The 19,904-nt window shown below is 45.4% G+C and overlaps 1 protein-coding gene across 1 annotated transcript; it reads right to left on the bottom strand.

The window, feature by feature from the left end:
* Nucleotides 1–1,928: 1,928 nt before the first annotated feature.
* On the bottom strand, nucleotides 1,929–2,384 carry LOC139055677 (uncharacterized). Its single transcript, XM_070533209.1, has one exon. It carries the CDS (start codon nucleotides 2,382–2,384, stop codon nucleotides 1,929–1,931), a length of 456 nt encoding a protein of 151 aa, XP_070389310.1.
* Nucleotides 2,385–19,904: the final 17,520 nt, after the last annotated feature.

The raw sequence follows: 19,904 nt of genomic DNA, 5'->3' as shown, positions 1-19,904 counted from the left end.
CAGCAGCAGCCTGGCTACGCCCACTGCAGTGCAAAGGCCTCTCCCATACTTCTCCAACTATCCCGGTCATGTGCTAAGTGTAGCCATGCTGTCCCTGAAAACTTCTTAATCTAATCCACCCACCAAACTTTCTGCCGCCCCCTGCTACGTTTTCTTTCTCTTGGAATCTAGTCCGTAACCCTTAATGACCATCAGTTATCTTTCCTCCTCATTACATGTCCTGCCTATGGCCTTTTCTTTTTCTGGATTTCCACTAAGATGTCATTAACTCGCGTTTGTTCCCTCACACAATCAGCTCTTTTCTTGTCCCTTAACGTTACACCCATCATTCTTCTTTCCATAGCTCATTGTGTCGTCCTCAACTAAAGTAGAACTTCTTTCGTAAGCCTCCAGGTTTCTGCCCCATAGGTGAGTACTGGTAAGGCACAGCTGTTATATACTCTTCTCTTGAGGGATAATGGCAACCTGCTGTTCATGATCTGCGAATGCCTGCCAAACGCACCCCAGTCCATTCTTATTCTTCTGATTATTTCAGTCTCAACGTCCGGATCTGCGGTCACTACCTCCTGCCCTAAGTAGATGTATTCCTTTACCACTTCCAGTTCCTCACTACCTATCATAAACTGCTGTTTTCTTTCGGGATGGTTAAAAATTACTTTAGTTTTCTGCAGAATAATTTTTAGAACCACCCTTTTGATTTGCTTCTCCAGGTCAGTAAGCATGCATTGCAATTGGTCCCTTGAGTTACTAAGCAAGGCAATGTCATCAGCGAATCGCAAGCTACTAATGTATTCTCCATTAACCGTTATCCCCGATTCTTCCCAACCACTTTGTTTAAGGCGCGGTAATCACCCCATGGTCGCCAATCACCCGTTTTCCTGGGCACTAGGTGTAAAGCAGTTGACCAAGGGCTAGCGGGAGCACGAACGAAGCCCAACTCGAGCATGTGTTCTAATTAAAGCTTTGCAGTTTTCAGATGGTCTGGTGCTCAGCGGCGATGTTGGGCATATACTGGTCGTCCTTTAGTCACAATGTGGTGCATGACGTTGCGCACAATTGGACGATCTGGCGAGGGTGGTTAGAACAGGTCTCGAAATTCCAGCAGGATGGTGGACCATGGTTTCGTTACCTGAGTGTGAGCTTATACGAGACGCAAAGATTGTTCGCAGGTGGCAATACCTAGTACGGACAGGTTTGTTGAAGAGTCAAGAAGGCGGCATTTGCGAAGGTCGACGAAAAGATAAATATCCACAGAAAATCAGTGCCGATGATCGGCCCGCGGGCGTCGGCGACGGTGAACAGCAATCGAAAAGGGCGTCGCAGACCAAAGTCAAGAGTGACAGATTTCTGACCGTACGTTTTAATGTTGGAACCGTTAACGGCAGTGCGAAAAAAACGTGCAATGGTGAGGTCTTCTGCGGTCTTGAAAAGTAGGGGGAATGACACAAATTTTCGCACCACTGTCCACAAGATAGCGAAATGTCGTGACACAGTTGGTGATATAGTAGAGTCGGGTTGATGTAGAGCAAGTAGCACTAGCTGTCATCAGTGACAGGCCCCACCGTTTCCCGGAATGTTGCACAGCGGATGGCGCTGCCGTGCGCGAGTGCCATATCTGGCGTGATACCAACAAATGAAGGGAGACGGAGGGCGTGATGCGTTTTGGTCATGCGAGCGATGCCGCTGCTGATGGTTACTCACCCGAAAGTGTAAGGCAGCCAACTGGTTAGTTAGATCCTCTACTTGCACATTAAGGTGCGTGCTTGAACTGTCGGGATCGTCAAAATGCTGCTGTAACAGGGGCTGTGTCGCAACGGGTGCATTACAACGGTCAACAGTGCATATCACAATGTGGAAAGAATCCATATTCTGGTCTGCCATCGTCCCTAAGGCCTCTACAGACGTCGTCGTAGGTGAAGCACATAAAATCAAGCGAACATGGCTGGGTAGACGCTTAAGAAGAGCTCCCGAATAATTTTCGAGTCCGTTGATGATGGACTGGTTCTCAGGAGTTGTGTCATGCGGCGAAACAGCTCAGTCGGTTTTCTGTCACGAAGTTCCTCCGATGAGAGGAGCTGTTGAATCAGTCGCGTCTCAAAGTCGGTAGTGCGCCGTAGTAACTCCCGCTTAAGGGTATTGTACAGATCATCGGCCGGAGGAGCTAGCAAAATGTCGCGGCCGAAAGCTGCAGTGGTCGGGTTAAGCGCACTCACGACGTTGTCGTACTTGGCACCCTGAGATGTGACTCGGTGACTGCGAAACTGTGCTCCGATGTGGACGAACCAGAGCTCACAGTCGGAGGGCCAGAAATCGGGAAGTTTCAGTGCGGCGTAGGAAGACGTCTTGATTTGTTCGAGACGTCGCTGTACGGCGGCCGGTTCCATGGCGTCGAGAAGAAACTTGGTAGGCGTATAACGTTGTGATGTGGTATCACGTCCGTGGTCACCAACTTGTAGGAACAGAAGGCCCACAAAGAATTGCTATTTATTAAACAGATGACTGCGTTGACGTCGTGGCTACCGTCGTTGAGCCTATATGCCTGATGGCGCTAGTCCAGTCTGTTCTTCTACCACAGGGCTCTATGAGTACAGTCCACTAGCCCTCTATAACATTCTCACATGCTGTGCAGGAGCTCCACCAGGAGCTGCTGTGCAGCTCCACCATTCAAGGCTGAAGACAGTGAAGAAGTATGTTTTTGACGGAAGCCTTTGTGCGTTATAAATGTGTAAGATTTTGCACGCAGCATTCAAGAAGCTTCAGTCAGGACCCAACTTCGTCCGCCTGTATTTTTGCTACTTTGACAGTATCTATCTATCTATCTATCTATCTATCTATCTATCTATCTATCTATCTATCTATCTATCTATCTATCTATCTATCTATCTATCTATCTATCTATCTATCTATCTATCTATCTATCTATCTATCTATCTATCTATCTATCTATCCATCCATCCATCCATCCATCCATCCATCCATCCATCCGTCCATACGTCCATCCGTCCGTCCGTCCGTCCGTCCGTCCGTCCGTCCGTCCGTCCGTCCGTCTGTCTGTCTGTCTGTCTGTCTGTCTGTCTGTCTGTCTGTCTGTCTGTCTGTCTGTCTGTCTGTCTGTCTGTCTGTCTATCTATCTATCTATCTATCTATCTATCTATCTATCTATCTATCTATCTATCTATCTATCTATCTATCTATCTATCTATCTATCTATCTATCTATCTATCTATCTATCTATCTATCTATCTATCTATCTATCTATCTATCTGTCTGTCTGTCTGTCTGTCTGTCTGTCTGTCTGTCTGTCTGTCTGTCTGTCTGTCTGTCTGTCTGTCTGTCTGTCTGTCTGTCTGTCTGTCTGTCTGTCTGTCTGTCTGTCTGTCCATCCATCCGTCCGTCCGTCCGTCCGTCCGCCCGCCCGCCCGCCTACGCCTTGGTGCTATCATGTTCGTTTCGTTAACTTTGCGTGTACTACAATTGGCATAGTATGACAAGAGTGTATGGCGAACATAAATGATAGCTCATGACATGCGTGTTCTGTAGGTCATGAAACAGCCGCCTACATCTTGGTAGGCTCCCCGCATATTGCTTCGCATAGCATAGATTCCCACAGGGCGTGGGATCTGCCGGCTTCTTATATGAATATAGTATACAATGATAAAGTCGTCGTATATGACGAAGCCGGAAAACAAGCCATATTCATAACACACACTAGAGGACAAAGCAACAGATGAAATGAAGAAAGCTGCATTCAAACGTGTGTTCACCGAGCACTAAAGGAATAGTTCACCCGTTAAGGGGGCGCGACGTTAAGACAAATCTTCATCTCAGGCCCCACTCCGATGCCGTAATTCGAATATATGGTAAATGCAGAAATGCTTATCTGAGATGGTCTGTGGTCCAACTAGAATAAAATTTATTACATTTGAGAGAGGAAGTTAAACTCTAGATACTGTTGGAAGTGGAATATCCGTTTAAGGCTTAATTTTGTTTTAGTATTTCCGGAAATTGGTAAGCTTAAAAAATAGAAATATGAAGTTTACAAATCAGTAACTATGCACCAAGAACAGATATCGCAGTTCTGCCAACTGCACCCATTGATTCATGATTTATATGTACACCCGCCGTGGCTGTGGTATTGGGCTGCTAAGCACGAGGTCGCGAGATCAAGTCGTGGCCACGGCGGCCGCATTTCGATGGGGGCGAAATGCGAAAACACCCGTGTGCTCTGATGTAGGGGCACGTTTAAGAACCCCAGGTGGTTCAAATTATTTTGGAGTCCCTCAATACGGCGTGCCTCGTAATCTGATGGTGGTCTTGGCACGCAAAAGCCCATTTAATCTTAAATTTTACGTGAATTTGTCACAGTGTTAACATGAGTTTGTGCAAAAGTACTACTCGTATATTTGTGGTGTACTTAAAGACATGTATGTTACGTTAAATTCGCTTTATATGTACTTTTCCATGCAATTTATAGAATTGTTATATAATTTTTTATTGCCGAGTTAGAGTTGCAAACTTGATAATTTCGTGTTCTGAAAATTTTATATTTATAAAACAATTGAAGTTCCATATAAAATATCCGCTTCTAAACGTCACTAAAGTTTAAATATTTTCTTAAATGCATCAAACCTAGTGAAATTTGGTGTAGTGGTTGCTGAGAAAAACGAGTTGTTCTTTTCCATATATTTAAATAAGAGCCCAAAATTAAAGCTTCCTCTTAAAGGTAAGCTTCGGCCCACGGCTCCTATCTAAATTCTGCACAGAAGCTGCGCATGCTTTGCCAAGGAAGGCTCTTGTTAGCCTGATGAAGACTGTTCCCCTTGTGGACACGTTGGCTTTGGGCTGAGGCATACTTCGCTTACCATACATCCCTTTCCTCTGAGATGTTCCATTTTAAGAACATGAAGTACTGCTGAGAAGCATCAGTGTTATCATGTTTGTACATTTACCTTAAAATTGTTCAACTGCCAAAGTGATCACACGCGCCAGCTCGTCTCGCAACTGTCTGTCTGTGTGGGGCATGCTCAGTCGGTCACGCTGCCACAGTTTTGATGGGTTTAAAGCAAATATCACAGATCGCCGTTCAAGGAAATGCGTACTTGCTACATAAAGCAGTGTTCACATGCCCGACGACGTGAACGTAACAGTATTTTAGGCCCGGTATACGGACGGACACACCGAGATCCGAAAGATACGCTTTTATAGGCGGTGAAGTGGCGATCCACTGAATCTGTAAAAGCATATGCAGGCAGCAGCTGCGCAAAGATAAAACACTTTCACTCTCTTCCACTCCACACCCACCCAAAAAAGCGATATAAATAGCATATTTCATGTGATTAGCAAGGGTAAGGAAATGTGCGTTTAGACAGCAGGGTCGGTGAAGAGGGGAAGCGGAAGGCTGGGTGGAGGGGAGCGCTAACGGCTGCAAGAGCGCCTCCAGTTTACTGGCTTCTCCTCAGTGGGACTCATTATGCGGGGTAGGCAGCTTCTGCAAATTACGGTCGTTTACGGGGTCACTACTAGATGATTCGAATATCTTGCACAAACATTTGCACTTGACAAATAATAATTTGCATAGTTAGTTAAGCCAAATATTCCCCGTGTATGCACCAGGAACCACGAACATTAGCGTTTTGTGGAGCGCATGTGCTTTTCGGCTGCCTTATGAAATTTCAGGAGCGATTCGCGCCGCCTTGTGTATTGGGAATATTACGAAGGTTGCTCACGCATCCACGACCATTCTTGGTGTAATGCCCTCAAGTTAGTACTGTTAGCAATGCCCTCATGTTAGTACTAATGACAGTGACGCCAAACACATTAGTATGCACGCCTAATCGAAATAAATATAAATAAATTACTTGTCATCATTTACTGGCGACGGCTACTCGTTTTAACGTGGTTATTAAATTGATGTACTTAGTTAGGAAAGTGTTGAGTGTGTTCCGCTGGTAAGCGTACGTGGTCACGGACGTATATAAGCGCCGCGACTCACTGCTGCAAACTCTTTTAGCTTTACCACCTCGAGTTATCTCTTTCGCCAATCAACTAAATTTTTTGCCACATACTGGTTTAAAACGCGAATGGCAGAGCGATAGAAGCAGGAGTTTCGTGTCACGCCGAAGTAAACCCAATCCGAAAATACAGCCAAAACCAGGCAGCGTGCGAAAGTACGGCAAACTCGAAGCATGCCGAGAGTTTGACGAAAGCTAAGACTCGTCATTCATCCGAAGCGGCTGCTTGTGAATTCCCACCAGCACTTATTCGCTATGTCCGCTATTACTGCGCTCGACCTATCACATAATTCGGCCTCGCTGTGTGTTCTGCTAGCCTCCTTGTTAGCGAAGGTGGTAGAGGGAGCACGGTATACAGCGACCACGAACATATATATGCATGAGCAATGGAAATCGTTGGTCCTGAGTTTAGTCGATGGAATAGGATAATCTTTTTTTCAATTGTAAAGGTTTCTGGTAAAGCTATTTGAGATTCCTTTGGAGCTCCTGGCCAAAAAGTTTGGTTCCAACTTCGTAAGAATGAAGCCGGCAAGAAGCAACATCAGAAAATGTGCTATTTTATGCGAAGCATATTACGAGGGCTCAACCCAGCTCCTCAGGCGCGGCGGTGACCATGAAATCACGTGACACCGTGACGTCACGACAGAGGAGAAGTGGCTTTGGCTCAACTCTTGCAAGACGGGCTGGGTGGGAATCGAACCAGGGTCTCCGGAGTGTGGGACGGAGACGCTACCACTGAGCCACGAGTACAACGCTTCAAAGCGGTACAAAAGCGCCTCTAGTGAATGCGGTGTTGCCTTAGAAACGCGCTGTTTCTAAGGCGTGCGTCTCTTGCTCAGGCGCACATTTCGTTGCCGCGCCGAACGCTGCTTTGCTCGACGCTCACCGCGTCCAATGCGGGGCGCGTAGTCGCTGCCCTGTAGCCCATTGTCTTACACCCCTTGGCGGGTCGACGGGAACGCTGTCGCGTTCCACTCTTGAAGGCGAAGAAGTAATGCATGAGTTGTTTCTTCGTCTAGCCGAACCAAATATAGCCAAGCAACAGCAGTTCACCAGGCTAAACAGTGGTTCAACAACTAAAATAAAGGCTAGTATGCTTCGCATCCTGGGCTTAACCTTACCTAAGCCACAGCCATTTTTTTTTGAATGATTCGTGTACCTTGCAGAAGTGGATGGGATTAACGTGGATTTACGGTGGAGGTCAGCTGTGGAGAGAAGTAGAGGAGGTTTACAGTATTGGTGTGAAGAAAGCAAGGAAGAGCTACAAAGGTAACGGTACAAAGTAGATATGGCAGCTTTAAGGAACAGGAAAAAAAAAGATTAGGGCGATGTAGACAAATGCAACTTCGAAAAGCAGGTATAGCATATCTTATTGGCTAAGGTAGGCTGGCTGACCTCGGTTTCGCCGCCTTGTTTAAGACCGGATGCTAAGAAATGATCGCCATCATTATCGAACCGCGAGAGCAGAGCCCGACTGTAGTACGCGGATGACCCATGACGCGTCTTCTCAAAATGAATTATTCTTCTTTTTTCACCACCAATTACGTTTCTCCTCGTCATGTGTACATGCAAAACACAATGATATTAGACCGATTATTAATAAATTTAGCGCCCAAAACACGATCACAAATAGGGGAGGACATAAGTAGAGGAGAATCGAGTGCTTATTAGTTAAAATAATAATATATAATATACACTAAATTAGCTCAATTGTTACAGCATGGCACGCGTAATGCGAAGGGTGTGGGATCGTTCCCCATCTGCGGGAAGTTGTTTTTTTCATCCCCTTTAATTTCCATGAACTCATCGTTTCTTTGTTTTGTTTATTAAGCGCAAGTAATTTCCCCTACGCTTTCCTTGTCAGTGTTTGTTGGCTTCTTATGAGATGACTAATGAAAATCGGGCTATCGGTTAACCTCCTTTATTCGCGTTTATTAGATAACGAGGGTCTCGAATCGGGCAACATTGATGCCTTCAGGTAGCAAGTGTGGGTTTATTTACCTGTTGCCTTCACCCAAAGAGATCACGTTCTCGTGACGCCTGCGGCAGAAAGGATGTTCCACATCCGCCGCCAAGGTTTGTGAGTGGTGGCGCTGGTTAACACTCCCATTGAGCATAAATACTAGGAAACATAAATACCGAAGAAAGCAGATGGGGAAACGGCGTCACGGTAGCTGAATTGGTAGAGCATCGCACGCGTAATGCGAACGTTGTGGGATCGTTCCCCACCGGGAGTGAGTTGTTCTTTCATCCATTTTAATTTTCGTGAATTTATCGTTTCTTATTTTTGTTTATTAAGCGCTATAGTTCTTTATTAAACACAAGTAATTTACCCTATGTTGGCCTTGGTGTGACTGTTCGTTGGCTTAATTCTTATGATATGAATAATATACACAGTAGTTCATGACTATATAACAAAGACGAATTTTTACAAATCGTCTCAATAATGAATCTACCACCACCCTCGAATGCTAATCACATTAACGGCAGTAAGCATTCCCAGCGGATGTGTTCCGCCTGAATATTATTATTTTTTTCGCTACACAGAAACTAATTGGTTTGCCGAAGACACGGCTGGCGTTTTGAAGCAAGGCATGCCAACTGACCGAGACGGGCTCGTGCGAAGGTGTCTGTTGCTGGTGCCGTGGCGATTTCATTAAGAAATGAGAGGCGGAACCAATATTCTTGACCTGTAACTTGACTGCACTTGAGCATGCATAGCTAATCACGCCCATTCACATGCAAGCGTGGAGCCTTGTGTTCCCGCGAAATTATTCCGCGTGCCGTGCGCACAGGTTGCGTGTGGCAAACAGAGGGGGAGAGAGAAAGAAGCTGGGTGGTCTGGAGCGCACTGCCCCGCGCCGTATTCCGGTTCTCCTGAAGCATGCTGATGAGCTCAACACGTGCACGCTTACAATGCGCGCACTTCCTCAAAGGCCAAACGTGTCCTTTACGGGGCGGGGGAGCGTAGACGCCGAGAAAGCTGGCTCCACGAAATCGTTAAACCCGTTCGCCGCCGTGCGTCGTGGGCGAACGAAGGCGATCAGCGGTGCTGCAAGTCAGGCAGCATTTACCTGGACCACTAAGGCATAAACGCGGACGAGTTCGCACTGCAAATACAGGGCGTACAACTGCGGACAAGCACGAACATTGCGGCCGCGGCGTTCCTGTCACGGCTCGCACGAATTGACTCGGGGCCAAGCCCCTCTACGTGCATGTTAAGGTGCTAACTGTAATACGTTAACAATCTAGCAATCTTCTCTGCTCGCATATGCACGGTTTCAATGGAAATGAAGTCGGCACGAGAATATTACTGTGCAAGATGACTTGTTCTGATCTCTTGTGCAAGGCTGGTAGTTATAAAAGCAAACGAGTATCCCTTTCTTATCATTTTTAACTATCGTTCTTTTTAATTTTAACATGAAATGCTGTCACATTGCATTGCAACAAAAGAGCTAAGCAGCACTCATCGCTGAGTCAGGTGCCTGCTCAAGAATTATCAACCAATGTTGCTTAGATGTCAGTGGCATCTAGCCCCCCCTCACCCAGCTACAATCGATTCCTTGATCGAAGGCACCGCATAAGGCTGGAACGCTGGGCTGGGGGGGGGGGTAACAGAATGCTGTGGTGTAAGTGTTTTTCGCTAAGCTAGAGAACGCCAGGTAAAGGCGGAAGGTGACGATAGGGAAAAACATTGCTCGAGCAGCTCAGCAAAGAAGTGGTAGTGTCAGTACGGTATTGGAGAAATTGGTCAGGCGTGTATTCACACATATTTGTTTACGTGCACCCACAAGGCCTAGAACAATGAACAGCCTCGGAAGCGCAGATGAGATTGTACAAGCGGCTACGGATGCCGGGGCCGCTCGCAACTCAGCGCATGCGCAGGCCGTCACCCGTCCACTCCTCCTCCGCTTTCCGCGTCATGCTTTCACTGTAGCCTCCTCCTACACTTCGTCCTCGCGCCCTCTTCTTTCATCTCCCGCTGCGCTCCGCGTTCGCTTTCATCTTCCGCTGTGCTCGTTCGCTCAGTTACAAGGCACGATGCAAAGGCACGCCGACGCTGAACGCTGGAATGGGCGCCTAGGAGCGGCGCTCTAAAGAGTCAAAGGGTTGCGTTGACTCTAATAAGCCAAAGTAACGTTCGCTCATCTGGTTTCTCAAAGACCATGCGTTTTGAGAGTAAGTCAGAAGGAATGCACTGTGTTTCGTCTATTCTGACCGACAAGCATCTGTCGCCGTGCTGTGTGCATGTTTCAGAAGGCCAGGAAGCCAAGACTAGCTCAACAATGACAACACTCCATTGGGTGATGATGCTGCCACCTACAGCGTCATTACTGCTGAACATCACAATTTCGTCGTGCATTTCTGTCTGTGCAATTTTAAAAGAAAACCAATCCAACAGATAATATAACACGGTTCAGTTCATACCGGTGTTCTAATTTGGGCGGGCTGGCACAGTCAGAATCAATTTATGGAACGTCGACACCACGGTCATACTGGGGTAAGCGACTGAGAAAAAAGCTTGACGGCGGTCCTTATCCCACATAAAAGGCATTGTTATTGTAGCTAAATGTCGAGCCCGAAAACGAGACAGAGCCAGAGAGGGAACTTTCCTTTACGTTACAGAGCCCCAGGGGCACTACAGTATGCTATGGTAAAACTTCATTGAAGTCTTGCAGAACGTGTGTCTTCACGAAGCGGGCCGCTCCCACGTGGGAACCGAAAGGCCAAGCCCCTCGACCGCATCGTGGGCCTGCTGGACAGCCCAGAGTTTGTCAGCCAAAAGAGGGCTGCGGACAACCGCCTGCCATCTGGCCGAGCTGTTATCGATGATGGAGCGTGACCGGGCACCCCGCCCGAATATGTGCTCTAACCTGGCTATTTCTCCACAATCGTGGCAAGTACCATCGGTGTAAATATCCGGATAGATTTTATGTAAGAATGGCGGATTCGGATATGTACTCGTTTGTAGTAAACGGAGCGTTAGTGCTTGAGCTCCATTGAGCCGCGGATGAAGAACCAAGTAGGTTCTACGGCTATAACGCAAAACTATTCTAATCTGTATTTATTCCAATACACAGACGTCAAGTTTACGGAACAGCCGCTGCAAGCTTCGGTCGCTGACTTACAGCGTTGTCTTAAGGAGCCGATGAAACGCTCTCCTCGTTTATAGGAGTTCACGTTTGTTTGTTTTCAAAGCAAACAGCATCGCTGTACTTGACAAGTTTTTCTTATTTAATAGGCTGAGCAGAGGTGGGGAGTCTGCTGTAGCCGAGAATATTTAGGCAGAGGCAGGCTATCGCAGTGGAAGTACTTAACCAGATAAGGAGGGTGCTGCCAGCGTCTGCTATTGGGCCGCTTTTATTTGCTTAACTTTCAGTGTCCGGTAGAAAAACGCGGTGGCGTGCAACGGAAGGGTAAAATATGTAGCTAAAATGGATCATCAGGAAAGAATATTTGGCAGATTGTTGTTCGGCATGTGCTGAAAGAGCTCGACAAATTTATGCTGCCCCGCAAAAAAACGATTTATTACATTTAAACAAATCTGTTCCGGCAACTTCGAGTAGCCAGTACCAGAGAGGTTTGCGGGCAGCCATCTACTATTCACTTTGGAACCGGGCAGTCTTCGATATAAAAAAAAAAAATCACTTTTGTTCCACCTAATAATGCATATCTAACGCATAGACGTCACTTTGACGCGGTGAGTTTTCGCGTTTTTTTTGAGGCACAGCGCCACAACAGAGCGATTGCAATTGCTGCAATGTTTCGTGTTCCACGCGGACACTGAGCGGGGTGGCGTCCGTGCAATTATTTCGGAGGCCAGGATAAGTAATGCTGCACCGGACGAGCATGACCATTCTGCATCATACAAACTTATTCTTGGAAATTATTCTTTACGAGGTGACAGTATTTCCACGGGCAACTTCTTTTGCTTGCTCACGAAAAAGCGTTGACGCACAAGAAGGGGCATGCGTGACAGCAACGATATTTATTTATTTTGTTTATTTATTCAGTACTGCGGTCTCAAGTTCCAAGTAGGGTGGACAATACAGGTACAAACAAAGCCGCAAGCAGAAAAAGAATCACAAAATAACAACAATAATAGCAACATAACAACACGCCGGCCAAAAATATTCATTCACAGTGTGATCACTTGCTTCAGCAAGGCCATTCCAATCATGTATGGTACTTGCAAAATAAGAAAATGTATGCTGGACATATGACACATACCCAGAACATCAGGAGGTTAGCGAAAAATAAGGAAGAAAGCACCTATGGTGCCACTATACCAACAGCGATGCTGCCACGATTACGACATATAGTTTGTTACAGAGCAGCTCGCAGGATTTACAGCCGCCAAGTGCCCCTTACAGCGGAACTGATCTACCACAAAAGAACATTCGGTCAAAAGTTGCACGTGACACTGCATCATCTCGCTTGTGACATTGGCTGTAGTAGTAGTTTCGCCCTCAGAGCTGATTAAGTCCAAGCCGAGGCCCTCAAAACGACTCATCGAGTCTGGAAAACAAGGAGCCTTTTACGCCTCGACCGCCTCATCACGTGCGCCTTAAGCATTGTTTTTCGCAATAAATAAAAAAATGCTGTAAGGAAACTACAAGCTTCAAGATCGTACGAGATGCCACGCTGCCGATACGTCAGGTATGTATGCGCTTGGACGTTGTCTTATTGAATGATGCGAACAGAGAACGTGACTATTTCACAGTTATTGAAGTGTATTACACTGACCACTGAAAACTCACCATATTAACTGACAATAGAAGCGAAAATAAACATAATGCACCAATATTGTCTGGCTGAAGTATATTGGTATAGTAAAATGTTGGAGTGTGTTCAAGAAAACAATTTGCATAATCTTTTTGCGAAACAGCTGTGAACATAAGGTTCCACAAAGCTAGGCATCTGCCCTCAGGAAACCTAACCCAATCAAATATGACGAGAAAGAGTGGTAATGTCCATCCACGTAATTCGAATTCCCCAATATACATTACAATGACCTTTATGGAAAGGTAAACTAAACTACTATTCACATACCTATGAGATAGTTACCGCGTTATAAAGAAAGCAAACTTGTCGTCTCTGTCGACTGGAGCCAATTGCAGCGTGAGGAAGATCCTAATATATTATGCGACAAATTCTTGAGCAAAATAACATAGTTATATGAATTTGCTTTCCCAGTTGTAACAATGCAAAGTGCAGAAAAGCAAAGAAGCCTTGCATTACACGTGACCTGCTTAGGCGAATCAAGGCACGAAATAGACATTTCACCCAGTTTGTAAAGTCTAAAGACTTGACAGTTCTGAAAGAGTATAAAAAAGTTAGAAATAAATTAGGTGCAGATATAAAAAAATCTAGAATGTAATACTTACCACAAGTTTTTTCAGATATATCCTTTGACCCTCAAAGAACGTGGTGTACAGTAAAAGATCTACAGAAATCGAAAAAAAATGTACCTACACAAATGTCAATTGCAGTAATGGGTCTGAGTGGTTAAGCTCTTGCCAATGAGTTAAACAGACATTTTTTTGGCATTTGGAGATTTCTTGGCAGGAACGCCCAGTAGTATTAGAAAATACATGGAATATAATCTTCAGCACAGCCTTTTCGTATATCCAGCTACTCCTTCAGAGAATAACAATATAATATTACGTCTCAAAAATAACTGTCCTTGCATTTATGATGGCATTAAGTTAGCAACAATTAAAGCAATTGCTGACATAATATTTAATCTACTTTGTCATATAACAAATACAATCTTGACAACAGGTATTTTCCCCGAAAAACTATCATTAGACCTATATCAATTCTACTGTTTCCAAAACAGTAGAGAAATTGATTCATACACGCATTACTACCTATCTTCACAAACACCATTTAATTTGTCCTAGCCAACACAGGCTTGAGATGAAGAAATCGACCGAATCTGCCTTGCTCAGTATTAAGAATAAACTCACTAACGACATAGAAAATCAATTGCACACATTAGGTGCTTTTCTAGACTTCAGCAAAGCATGTGATTTAATTAAACAAGATATATACTTCTTAGCAAACTACCGCATTATGGAATACAAGGCACTTCACTTAAATTACTGCTGAATTACCTTTCCGGTCATGTTGTTATTAATAATGCCAAGTCCAATTCAGAGCTAATAAAGTTTGGGGTTCCTCAGGGGTAAATACTAGGACCTACTCTATTTTTTTGTGCATCAATTACGTGGTATCTATACCAAAAATTCCTCCTATTATTCTTTACGCTGAAGACACAAGTGTATTTTTTGTGGTGACAATTTAGGTTCCTTAATTCCACGTGTAAACTTATGGCAGAAGAATCTATCGGGTTGGCTTGCTACAAATGAACTCATTAAATTTTGACAAAACTAAGTACATTGTTTTTACCCTTCTTAACAGACCTGTTTATATTAATAATGATGTGACAGTCCAGTCACGACCACTAGAAAAGGTAAGACAAATTAAATTCTTAGGTGGTCAGTTTCGTGAAAACCTTCGTTGGTCTTGTCATGTTCACTATATTAAACGCAATGTTGCATAGTTTATTGTTATGCTTAATACGTTTCGCTTACTGTTGACAGGTTATTTACGACGTCAACTGTACTTTACTAGTGTTCACTCGCGACTACACTACTGCCTGCATGTCTGGGGCACCACTACTAGTTCTAACACGGAAAGCCTCCATCGATTACAGAAAAAAAGTGTGCGCTTTATTAAAAACCTACCACAACGTGAATCAACATCTGTATATTTTTCGCAGAATCGCATCCTGGACATTGAATCACTATATAAACTGCGATTATCAGAGCTTGCATATTGAAATTTCAAAACTGATCAACAACTGTTCTCTTAGAGGTATACCAAACATGAAACCCATTACGAGTTTAGGAGAACCATCTTCATCAGTTTTAAATGTAGGACGAATTACGGTACACAACTATTCAGTTGGCAAATTTCTAATCTGTTAGCTTTTATCCTGCTCTGATTGACATAATGGGAAACTGCCTGCTTTCCGAAACCAGGGAAAGAAATTTTTCTTAAATCGTTATAAATTAGTTAGAATTTTTTCCTGTTTTCTTTTTGTCAAGTGAACATGTTTGTCATTTGAACATACTTTATTCTTGTTTAGGAGATGAGTTAGGATTTCTTGCTTTGTTCTTGTCAAGTGAACATGTTTGTGGTTAACATAAATTTTTAATTAGATTGATTTGAATTTACGGTGTACTTTTCATATGTATATTGCAGTATTTGAATTGTTGTAGTCTTCCTGTAGGAAATTGTTTGTACTTCGTCATTCATTATGTCGAAACTTTGCCTGCATGAATGCAGGGTGTCTAGGGCCTAGTCAGGTAACCACGTGTGTCACCTTTGGCCCTCTTCACCTAGACGATTGTATGTTGAGTAAATTTGAATAAAGTCAAAGTCTAACAAAGAAGAAGTTGCGTACATCACGAATAAGATAAATTTCAGCTTACTTACCTAAACAACGCTTTTATTTCTCTAGCCTCACAGAATATGTAAGTATCATTTTGAGTTATTTAGTTAAATATTTAATATCCCGAAATTCTTACTTAAATTTATTACGTTACTCTTAGGCCGCCGTTATCTCTCCAATGCTTCATGCCGGCCTCCCCTCTTCCCACAATCCTCCTCAAATAAAAAAGATGGTCTATCCTTAATATGATGGTCCATTGGGCCATTTAGCCAACGTCCACATGACAAATTAATTTTGTAAATAATATAACTGGGGCGTGTAACGTAGAGATAGGGGAGGAAGGCCGAGTTATTTTATCATTCCAAGTGTGGGATCACAGCGAGACAAGATAAAGCAAAATCTTTATGCACCATTTTATTAAGTCAACTGCACCAAATTATTGATGGTGCTGTGGAAATCGCACCGTCATGTTCCCTGACGATATCGCTGTCGGGTGTGCACACAATGTTTAAACTTCTGGAAGTTCCTGACCCGCAAAGACGCCTTGTAAACACACACATACACACGCACACACAGGTTACCTTGGCGACCGACCGGAGGACGATGCCGTAAAATAAGATGAACTCTCCCATCCCGCCCGCATGCAACCAGACTCGCTGCGTCGTTTAGAGCTACGTAAAGCTCGACCTTTCCTTTTCATTCTCGCAGTGCGCCCTCTCCAATCCTGCGCTCTGAGCCGTTTGTTTGCTGACTGACTGTCGGCAACCGAGTGAAAGCGATGACGTCCGCGACAAAATACATTACTTTTGTAATCTTATGCAACGAGCGATCTGGTTTCGTACTGCACGCTGGCGTTTTCTTTCCAAATTGGCTGCCTACTCTTCGGCCGTCGGTAAACTGCCTTCGTTTATGCTCACAACTCACTGTTGCTTTTATTTTCTGCGTCCCTGTACCAGCCCCACGGTAACTTATACATTGGGACTCGTTTCTTTATTGTACTTTCTTATAGGCGTTCTTATTTTCCGCTAGCGTTCGTTCCCCCGTTGACGACAAAGGAATATCGTCCCGATCGGACTTTTATTGTTGTTTTCGTACGCGGCAGGTCGGCAATAGCCATTTGCATGGGCCAAGTCAAGTTGTGTGTATCGGTACACTGTACCATACGGGAACTAGCGTGTTCAGGAACGGCGCCCGCCATGCCTTGCCGTGAGGGGCCTTATACGGAATGTCTGCCATTTACGGGCCGCTGGCCAGCCCAAGCGACAGCAGCGCCGCCGCAAACATCCCTCGCTCACTCCGGCTGTTGTCGGTTCTGCTGGTTGTGCGTGGCTCGAGTGTGCGTAGACACTTTTGTATATTATACAATCAACCTTAGGAATGTAGAATACATATACGTCAATATCGTATATAAAGATGGCACAGAAGTGATATTGAAGCAAACTATGCCGAAGCATACAACAAAACTAAAGTGATGTTATTAAATTATAGTAAAACATAACGCAAAGTTCTTTTAGATAATGATCGCAGCTGTTTTCCAGTGAAGCAGAAAAGATGTTTTACATGGCCGGTGTGCAGCATAGTGTTATTTCACGAAGGCGTAGTTTTTTCGAGGACGAGGAGTAGTAACCTCACAAAACAGTACACGCGATGCCTAGTAGTGTGGAACTAGGTCCATTTGGAGGCTTGGTCTCCGTTTGTAGGCTTGTTCTCAGTACGCGAAGGACCCCGGCCGGTAGAACTCCCCGATGAAAGGGTCGGCAGGCGTCTTGCGAGTTTGTCAGTTATAAGCCGACTCAGTCCTGGCCTCGGCGTCGCGGATGGCCATGCATTCCGCCGTTTCGCTTGATGTCATGCCTATGGACGCTTCTACGATCGGCTTTCCACGGTTCGTCGCGACCACCCCCCAAGTGGGAGTCACCGTCTCACCTCGGGGCTATCAGCCCCCGTCAGCAAAGTAGACGCGCAGGATGGCTGCTCGGGCTTGTCACCGTTTTGCGTGGCAACGAGTGTTCACGTGACGTGGAATAAAGTCGACATGCATTCTTGCTCTTAGATTAGGTTTTTTGAGCGTGGTCTCGTCTCCGCAGAACTATGGCGATAGGGGTTAACGTAGTTGTGCTAGCATGGAGCGTCCCTGGGGTGTTGCACTGAGTGTTTTGGGCTGGGCCATGAGAGTGGCCGTGGCGAGTAGCTACGTGCTCGTCGTGCCCACCTCGCCGAGTCAGTTGTGCTAGTGTTTACGCGCAGGCCGGGTGCCGCCTTGCAGGCTGTCCGGATTAACCGACTTGCTTGGTCGACTTCCGTTCGTCTGGCGGCTTGGAGAGGGAGAACGTAAGTGATTCTGCTCATGACGAAGGCGTGCACTAGTCTCATAGTGTCTGTCACGGTTAGTGCCTCTTTGTTACGGAAATTCTGCTAATGAGGCTAGTAACAGTGCGCTGCTCGTTTCTTGTATATGCATTGTGCTCGGCCTGGATCAGCGGCCTGCAGTTCCAGGCGTAACAGGCCGAGCCGCGGTACATACCACTCGAGCGGACGCCTCTCCGATACCCGATGGCACACCGAGAGACATACTCGAAGCACAATGACTGGGAAGACGTACCAAAGCTCCCCCCAATCTCAAGCTGAACAGGCGACAGCCGAGGGACTGGCGCCGAATGCAGGCAAACATCTACCCACGCTAACGTGGACTCCACAAGATTTTTCCCGACAAACACAGCGAGAAATGTCCGTGGTGCGACTCCACCCCGGCACTCGAACACATAACTTACCAGTGCACGCGGCATCCGGCAGACGTCGTTTCGTCACTACTTAACGACACAGCATATGGTCGGGGCAGGCGCGACTCTCCGAACGGGACTTGGGAATCCATTTGGCAACCTTCGACCAGGCCTGGCGAGCCGCAATAGCCAATGGGGACTGCAAGAGGGGCTCCGCCGGCAGTAACAAAGCACAGTGTTTGTTGAAATAAACCTGTTTCTCTCCCTCTCTCTCTTGGAATGAAGTGTTTTAATTGAAGTTGGCGATTTTTGAATATGGATGTTGCAGAGCACGGTGGAATAATATGAGGTGTAATTACTGCGCGGCGACGCCGTGGAGAGAGCGGCTATAGTTTCTCGCTAACGATTCCGGCGCGAAGCCGGTAGATGGCGCGATAATTTCTGGGCCCGCGATGCGCTTTCTTTCGCATTCAGGTAGTGGGAAAATGAGAACGCATGATTTTTTTTAGGCGTGCTTTCCCAGCAATGTGTCGAGTTTTTTAGCGCATAATGTTGAAAAAGATATTCGTACCACGCTGCTATATATATAGGAGGGCATAAATAGTACAAGAGAAGTTCTTGCTGTTTTTTTTTTGCGTCACAAGATGACGCCCGTCTTAAATGTGGTGGAAATCTCGAGGAAGGATCCATCCGTTCGGCCGACAGACTGTGTCTGTAAAAAACATTTAGAGCACCAAGTCGTGTGCCTGAATGGAGAGCGCGGCAAAATCTAGCATACCGTTGCTGCGAGTAAAGGCATTTTCGCGTGTTTTGCCACAACGATCAAAGTTTCATCTTCTTCATGTTCTGCAGCTCTCTCTGCAGTGTCTGCGCGCTGGGTGCATCTGCAAACACTCGTGTTATCTCTTTTTAATAACAACTGTTCTCTCGTAGGTGCCGCCGAAACAATCACGTGACGTAGTGATTTTAGGTCGTCGCATCGAAGCACGCACACACACGTACACACACACACACACACACACACACATACACACACACACACACACACATATATATATATATATATATATATATATATATATATATATATATATATATATATATATATATATATATATATATATATATATATATATATGCATTTTTATAGTAGCCACCCCCATCACTGCAAAACAGGCATTCCCTACTCCCAGGCCCACATATACAGAGGAGTCTGTTCCGAATCTGCGCAATTTGAGCGACACGCGGAGGAACTGAAATCTGCTCTCATACGCCAAAAATATCCTCCAAAAATAGTAGACGATGCCATTGAACGCGCCCGCAGCTTAGATCGAGCACAGATAATGGGAGAAAAGGTTAGCAATACCAATACACAATCAGATCCAAACTTGGTCCTCACGTACACCACCGGTGCTCCGCGGGTCAATGCCATTCTCACCCGCCATTTTAATATCATGAAACAGAGCATCCGACTCGCTACTATCTTCAAGCAGCCACCTCGGGTTGTGTATAGAAGAAACAAAATTTAAGGGATTTGTTAGTCAGGGCGAGGACACAGAAGTCAAACACGCCCGAGGGCTGTCAACCGTGTGGGAAACCTCGTTGCAAGGTATGCCGTCACATGACAACAGCAGACACGGCTGAAGCATCGAACTCGCCCTTCGTATATAAAATTACCGAAAATCTTGACTGTGATTCCAGTAACGTCGT

This window comes from Dermacentor albipictus, chromosome 2 (assembly GCF_038994185.2).
Source record: "Dermacentor albipictus isolate Rhodes 1998 colony chromosome 2, USDA_Dalb.pri_finalv2, whole genome shotgun sequence".
Taxonomy (NCBI): Eukaryota; Metazoa; Arthropoda; class Arachnida; order Ixodida; family Ixodidae; genus Dermacentor; species Dermacentor albipictus.
Note: the sequence above shows the minus strand (reverse complement) of the source record. Positions and strands in the feature narration are given on the sequence as shown.